Below are 8,293 nucleotides of genomic sequence, written 5' to 3'. Positions count from 1 at the left end.
CAAGATCTTCATGTGTCTTTTCTTTATGTCCGCAAATATGTATTTCTTTGTCTTTTATGAACACACAGGAGTCCACACACCTCGGATATTAGGCTTGCTCTTTCTCCAAGAGTAAGGGTAAGACTAATATCCTTGATAGTTAATTCCTTACTTGTTCTCCAAGAGTAAAGGAACCCCTGTCACAAACAGACATGAATTGACGTTCATTGACTCTGATCTCGTACTGATAACACACACAAAACAGCATATGAGACAATGTTGGCGGATATTTGATTTAATGTGCTGATGGGATGTAAGAGGATTAATGTCCATGTGGTACAATGTAGCCTATGTGTGCAAATGAGTGTCTGTGGCAAGCAAGTGTGTCATCCAGGGTTATACTGTACTGTCGTTTTAGTCTCTTCTTTTTAAATTCATGTTCACTTCCAGTTTTTAATACAGTATTTTTCCTGACTTCCTCTCTGTACTTTGCACTGTAGGCTTATATCAGAGGGAAAAACTGAAAAGTTCACTTAATTAACCGACTAAGAGCGTGCAGCCATGCTAGCCGCCCTGTGAGCTATACTTGAGCAAAGTGGTGCTTTGAAATACATGTTAACATCAACATGGACATGCTAACATGCTAACATGCTGGTGTTGAACACTTTTGTGTATCATGATGACAATTCAGTCTGGATCAAACTGAAGGACTCACCAATGAGCAAAAATGCCTTCCCTAAAGCTAAGCAACAATTTCAGTTTAGATTACATCGTTTTCCACCTCCCTGTTAATTGTTTTCATGCCCTTTGTTTTCATGCTTGTTAGCTGTGATTCACTTCTTGCTATTGCTTGTTGGAATGTGAACTAGTGTGTTGGTATTAAATAACACCGCTGAACAGTATAGATACTGTGGGAACAATATTCAATTACATTGTGCATTTTTTGAAGAAACACATTACCCTTCTATTGGCAGAAGTATCGCTGTCCCCATAAGCACAACTCTGAAGCTTCTATACACAGATGTCTTCATGGTAATCTAATTATTACTGTTTCTATCTGATGTCAGAAGATAATGTGTATATTGATACAGTATATCTGATGCTTTTAATCAGGTTCCTATAAAGAAATGTGTTGTTCAGATATTTTAAATTTTAACGTGTGTGTGTGTGTGTGTGTGTGTGTGTGTGTGTGTGCGCGCGCAGTATTTTCAGTGAGCAGTGATTGCACACTTCAAACTCTTTATTTATGCAGCCCCTCAAATGACAGAACAATACAATACATAAAAGTAGGTGTGGACAGGGTGTATTGTTGCTGTCTTGAGTCCATTTGTATACATCTTGATTTAATTCAGTTCCATCCTCCCTCCCTTTGTTTTGTCTCTTTTTCTCTATCACGCTTGTTTTTGCAGTTCTTGCGGACAGCAACGGATTTAACGTACATTTAAATGGAAAAGGAGAGACGACAGCTATTGATAGGCTGTATGAACTGTAACTTTTTTATTTAGCAAGTCAACACAAAGTGTCAAAAATGATGAATAGAAAGGCATGGCGTCTCTGTAGATATGGTCGCTCTGGTGCAGAGATAGAGAGCAATCTGCTGACTGCCTCCTTCTGTCATTTCACATGCTGTACATCCAGAACCGAGTAGAGCAGGGTGGGTTTCAGCAGGACGGGGACCACGCTGAGATAAGCTTTCATCGTCTCCCCAGAGTCCTCTCCTTGAAAGCTCTTAGAAAAGTCCCTGTGCTGTTGTTTTACTTTACAACTAATCTTTTACTCTTTTCTTTGAAAGTATATCAAACAGCCCTTTTCTTAAGAACAGAGTGTGAGGTTAGGTGCACTCACATCCTGAGCTTGTGGCAGGAAGTCTTATTTCTTCCTGTGTGCACCTCATCACCTCTCTCTTTCTTGCTTTCACTTCTTTGCAAGTAACGGCTGATTCTACCAAGGTTTCGTTGTAACTGTGACATGTCGAGTTGACCTCCATCAGGGCGTCCTTTAACAACTCTTTTCATCAACAGCCCACACCTCTTTGAATAGAGCACAACATGAAGGGTTGGTTCAACTGAGACATTATTGTCAGCAGAAAAGGTATTACAGAACAGTTGTAGGTGAACCAAAGCAAAGCTTAACATTTGAAATGATTATGTTTGTTCAGGGCTTCAGGTTGTTGTCACGATGTTGTGAGGCTTGTTCCTCTCCCACGACAGCTGAGGGGAATGGTTTTAATGGGAAAGCTGTCGTATGGCACTGGAGCGTAAGCCTCTTACCAGCTGTTTGTGTTTGTGTGTGTGAGTGTGTATGCATGTCTGGCCTAGAAACATTTGCATTTTGCTTCCCTAAATCTCTGCATACACCACCCTGCTGACCTATTATGGGAAAGTGGGATGAACTCTTGTCTTTCACAAACAGTGCCTCTCTGTACTGTTCTTTTTCTGTAGCACTCATTTCAGACACTCAAGCTGTGTCTGAAATAACATTTTGATTTATGACGCTAACCATTGATTGATTGACATGTAATTTGGAAGAGACATTCTTTGTCCCTTGAGGATGATTCATAATCATCTGCAACCCTGACTTTTTATGAAGTGCCGGCAACACCTCTATAACTATGACTGAATACCCATTAACCTCCACTGTACTCTGAGATTATTGCCAAGAGCAGCAGTTTGGCATGCTGACAATAGCCTGATAGCATTCAGCTCAAAGCACAGCTTTAGCCCAGGGCACTGGTTCCCATTCAAGTGGGTCAGAGCCCCCAGGGGTTTACAAGGTAAATCGTAGGAGTTGCAAGATTAATGAACAAAATAGGAAAAAGGAACAAGGAAATATTTGACCATGGACTCAATTTACCAAAATAACCTGAACCATATATTTACTAGCAATTGTACTAGTTTTTACTTTAGTGTTTCATTGGACTTCAAACAACCTGATTTTGTAAAAATAATGGGTAGTCTTCCGGTCCCCTAAATCTATCAATAGGAAACAATCTGAGAAGAGCAAATGTGGAAAAGAAAACTTTGTAATACTTTAAAAGGGTCATAAGCTAAAAAAGTTAGAAACCACCGGCATAAGGACGCTGAAAAGTTAAAACTGCAGGAACATTGTCCCCATTAGATTTTTTTAGTATTGTAAAGCACAAAGTCAAAAGTCAAAACTACTCTTTCTCTAAGTGTTATTGAAACATAGATGGCCCGTAAGCTCAGTCAAGCAAGTAAGCTGAGCGAATGAGCCAATAAAAGTTAGGTTTTTGACACATTGATACTGAATGAACACAGTGACATTTCAAGGTCAGGAAAAGTACATTCATCATTATCTCTGAGCTAGCACAGGACAGCATCTTCCCAATACAGCCGAGTATTCAGGACATCATAGTCATTGTTTCTGGGCATTCAGTAAGAGACAAGCAGTTTGTCAATAAAACACAGGATTTCTTGTAGATGTGGACGTTCACACACAATTTGTATTATATGGTCGCTTCACTGCTTAGAGTAATTAGAGATGAGGCAAGTCTAGCTGTACTTTATAGATTAAAGTAATCAAAACGCCCTTTTTTAACCAGTATGGATCAAATAGCAAATCTTTCCTCAATTTTATTTCAGTACTTCACTTTGGGTTCCTTTTCCAGCTTACTATTCACCCTTGCTTGAAAACACAGTGCACTAGATAACCCGGTGTCATTACACTACACAATACACTGTAGTCATAGTGAGTTGCATCATTCTGCCTTTAGCCATCATATCTGCAGCAACACCCACACACGAATGCAGTGAAGCAAGTCCACACTTCTCCATTCCTGTAAAGGAAGTGGCTGCGGCTGTTGTTTTTTTACCACTTCGTGTTTTGGCCTCTTGTACTCTACATCAGATGGTGGTTTGGCCCCTGCCCCTGTTTCATTGCCAGGGTGCGGTTAGTGTAAAGTTAGGTAAGAATTGTATATTTTCAAACATTCGTAATCATTGTTCGTGTTTAGATCTGAACACGTCACATCTCGATGTCTATGCTCAAACACAACTCAGACGCTCTGGTGGAAACGTCCTTTAATAGAGTCTGAAGATACATGATGGAGATTTACTAGATGAAGATGAATTACTGGAATAGTAATAATACATCACCAGAGACTACATCATTCACCTCTTTGTCTCATTTACAGCATAGAGTGGAGGTGGCTAGAAAATGTTTTATTTCATTCAGATCAAAGCCTTAGAGACAGTTGGCCATCCTATCATTTTATGCTAATCTGAAACCGTTAAGCTAGGTTTGATGATGACGACTTGAGGTCTATTTAAGTGAATGAGCAGAATGTCCTCAGAAGCGATCTACGGTTTCATTAGCTCTCCCCAAAGACTTTACATCTTCCCATAAAAGAAAGCAGCATTGTTTCATGGAATAATAGAGTTTTTCTCCATTAATTCCCAAGAAAACGTAATATCTAAATAATTATTTAGTTTCACACCTGTTTTTGCTCTGACAGAAATGTAAATGAGAGTAAACATGCACGCAGTTGTACTCCTATTTAATTAAACTGCAGCCTAAATGAGCCCATCTAATGATCAAAGCATTATCCATAACTGAACATTCTCTACTCTGGGCCATTGAACAAATGATGTTGTAAAACACCAGACCTGAATGTGTCATTATACAGAACATCTAACATCTCATTAGCTTGGAACATTGTGAAAGGCAGCATGAAGTGAAAGAACTAAGGTGCCATTTTGACAATGAGTCATTTGGCAGTAGCATATTAATAAGTCAAGTGAGATGCAGCTAAGGAAAGTCTGAAGGTTCACAAATATAACCTACAAAGAAACTGTAAATCTAAGATACACAAATAAAGTTATAATAGAGCAGCATTGGTCACTACTGCAGCGTTACTGCATTGGTATGAAGAGGTTTTAATACAATCTGGACCCGGAGACATTTCTCAACTTGTGCTCACATAATGTATTGTTTGCTGAGGCCCTGTTCCTCCCTTGTCCGTAATAATAAGGTGTATGGATGAACGCACAGAGAGACACTCTTGAGATAAGCATGCGGATGAGCTACACACTGGAGTCACTAGACCTTGGCAGCCCTGTCAGATTTCTATTTTCTCTGTCATCAAACCTTGTCTCTTTTCTTTTTCCGGCGTCGCTACTTCACAAAACTCAGAGGAAAGAGAAACAGCTTATCTGTATTTGCAGCAGCACATTCCCTAAACTCAGAATGTTTTCACAATCTCTCTCTTCCCTTAGTTTTTCCTCCTCCTATATGTTCAGGGCTAGCTCACTCTCTTTTCTCTCCTGTTTTCTCTCAGTATATCCCCTCCTGCTACACTTCAGACCCTCTCATCTTTCATTTGTTTTCTTCAGCACCGTCGGGACGCCCTGCTGTTAGCTCTCGGTCAATACGTCAGCGGGAATCATCCCAGGTCGCCCCGGTTCTATTAACACTGCTTGGCGCACATGGATGTCTAAACACTTTAGAAACCTGCAGGGTAGCTGTGACACAAAGAAACGGTTGCAATTCCGTGTGTTTCGTTCTTTCCTTAAATGTCCCCATATTTGCTAATGTTACCTTTTTTTCCTCTATCTATTTCTATTCGTCTCTGATGACAGGGGAGGTGAATGGTCTGAGCGTCGGGGTGGAGGGCTGTTCGGAGGAGGTAGGCCTATTTATTTGGAGTTGAATTGTAGGTCCAGCACTTTGGTCTAGACTAAAGTGTTTCAACAACTATAGCCTTTTGGATTACATGCTACATTTAATGAAAGCCATCCCAGATGATGAATCCTACTGACTTTAGTGATCCAACTATTTTCTCTTGCTCCAAAATGAGGTTGTCAAGTTGAGTGAATATTCCTGTAACTGTTGGATGTCCCTGTCAAGATGAATTGTAATAACTTTTTTGACTTTGCCCAATACTATTACGATCAAATACGGGCAAAACTAAGGATATTAAAAGGTTAGCTTGCACGCAAAACTATAGGACTGTCACCATGGCAAACACAGTCAAATCATCAGTTTCACCACTAAATGTTTGTGCTCACATTTAAGTAAATATTATGCATTTGTGTGATGAAAAACAATCACAAGCTGGAAAGGAAGTTCTGTATCATCTGAGCTTAATAAAATAAATTAAAGGTTGTCATTCAATCTGCCTCACTAAACAAATCCCTTACCAAAAGTATAACTGACTTAATTTCTCCTCCCAGCACCACCACAGCAATACTGTCCCTCATCTTCTGTGGTGTATGAGCTAAGCTGCCTTGCAAGCTGTGCACGTCTGAGGTAGCACTGACGCAAATAAATGCTTGATCAACTCAATTTCCTCCTAAAGTCTCATTCTTCTCACCTGCCACCCGTTTCCCATCTCCTCTCTCTTTCATTCCGTGCTCTCTCCCAACGAGCATCTGAAGGTTCAGATTTATGAAGCAACCCGTTCGCTGGTGGCCACAATCCAGCCGAAGCAAGTGATTTGTTCAGAGATTACTGACAGAGGAGACAGAGATAGGAGTGTTAATAATGTTATTCACAAATCACCAAGTGTGTGTGTGCGTGCGTGTGTGCGTGTGCGTGCACGTGTGTGCGTGCATGCGAGAGAAAAATAGGTTTAATTTCATTAAGTAGTCTCTACTTTCCTTAACAAGGGTATTCAACCACAAGCATTTCTCAGCAGTACAGAGACAGTCCATCCTTATTAATGAGACCCTGGTACTAACATGAAATGGTTTCTGGGAAGTGTTTTATTTTTAAACACTATTTAAAAAATATGAATTATTCTTTTAACAATTACCTTTTCGACAAAGCCTTTCAGCCTATATGGAGAAGAAGCCTTTAAATACAATAATTGCCACAGGAATGGTGCAGTGTAGTCTCTTGGATGCTTGTTTTATCACTTTTGGAACTAACGAAGGACTCTTCAGCGAGGACACCTTCAGTCTCCTCCACCCACACCTCCAGCCATATGTGGCCCTGGTCGAGCAGCAGTGTTGACGGGGGCCGCTGGCAGCGTGAGATGCGGGCCCCTCCTGCTCTACTTAATTACCTGTGTGATGGAGTGGCTCCCCACCAAGCAGAGGCTGTCAGGGGCAGTGCGGACACACAGAGCTGACCACTCTCACCCGCCTCACCTTTTCCCTGCCTCTGCTCTCAGATCAGGTTATTAATAAAACAGCAACAGCCGGAGAGCATCACCTGATTTCCTCCCAATGTTTTTTGCCTCTCTTTGTCAAAATACTCAATAACAGCATTATCCCTTTTAATACAGTACAAAAAGGACTTTGTTGACTGTCCCAGGCTTCATTAGGACGCCTCCTTTTTGTCTATTGGACTACACAGAGAACACAGGCCTGCAGAGAATTAAGTGGAAAGTACTGAGGGTCCAAACTGTACCCGTTGAGACTTTGACAGAACACACTAACTGTTGCTGTAGCAACCGATTCCAAATCAGAAGAGAAAACTGGATCACTAATTTCTCAAAATGTCCTCTTCCACTGTGTCCCTTTCTCTATCTTCTCTCTCTGCTCAAGGTAATCTAAACATATTCTCAAACATGTGTAGTCTGTGGACCCTGAGCAGTTGATTTTCCAAAACGTTGTTCAGGGGTTGGCTTTCTTTCAACAATATGCGGGAACACTGAACTCAAGGCTCCCCAGTACAGCTGCACACATTACGAAACGCAAGGACACTTTTTTTCATGCCTATCAGATTTAGATCAGTGGAAGCAATTAACATTTGTTCAACAAACACATACCTCTGCCACCTGACTTGACATGTTTAAAAAAGGACAGGGTTTCTCCATAGGGAACACTAAGCAGCCTGTTTTAGTACAGTTTTGAATACAATTCTTGAGCATTTAAATAGTCCTCGAGTCTCATATGAACACTTTTAATCAGCTATGCTAATGCATCCATGAATGATGAGAAAACTGCTGTCTCCCAGTGTGTCTGAGGTGTTGTGGGGGTTTGTTCAGGTGATCAGGACTGCGCCTGTGGAGACACTTATCACCCACTGCAGAAACAGTCATGCATGCCCAGAATTCTCAATGACATTACACCGGTGCTGTAATGTCCGGTGCTGCTCTCAGATGAGAATGCCAAGTGAAGAGTGTGTGTGTGTGTGTGTGTGTGTGTGTGTGTGTGTGTGTGTGTGTGTGTGTGTGTGTGTGTGTGTGTGCGCGTGTGTGCGCGTGTGCTAGCATTGCCATCCTTGTGGGGACCTACATCTGTTTACACAGTCACGTGTGGGGACTGGCTTCCCTTATGGGGACAAAATGGAGGTCCCCATAAGGGGAATCATTAATTTTAGGGTGAAGACTTGGTTAGGTTGGCCAAGG

The 8,293-nt window shown here is 41.2% G+C and overlaps 1 protein-coding gene across 1 annotated transcript in view; it reads right to left on the bottom strand.

The window, feature by feature from the left end:
* Positions 1 to 6,382: 6,382 nt before the first annotated feature.
* The window catches only part of LOC104967196 (bcl10-interacting CARD protein-like), a 4,826-nt gene continuing 2,915 nt past the window's right edge, over positions 6,383 to 8,293 (bottom strand). The window contains exon 5 of the mRNA XM_010796613.1: positions 6,383 to 6,447. Coding sequence (XP_010794915.1) covers positions 6,383 to 6,447 — 65 coding nt within the window. The remainder of the gene's footprint in view (positions 6,448 to 8,293) is intronic.

The sequence above is a fragment of the Notothenia coriiceps genome, unplaced genomic scaffold (genome assembly GCF_000735185.1).
Source record: "Notothenia coriiceps isolate Sejong01 unplaced genomic scaffold, NC01 NC01_scaffold00037250, whole genome shotgun sequence".
Classification (NCBI taxonomy): domain Eukaryota; kingdom Metazoa; phylum Chordata; class Actinopteri; order Perciformes; family Nototheniidae; genus Notothenia; species Notothenia coriiceps.
The sequence above is the reverse complement of the archived record's forward strand: the minus strand, read 5'-3'. Positions and strand labels throughout refer to the sequence as shown.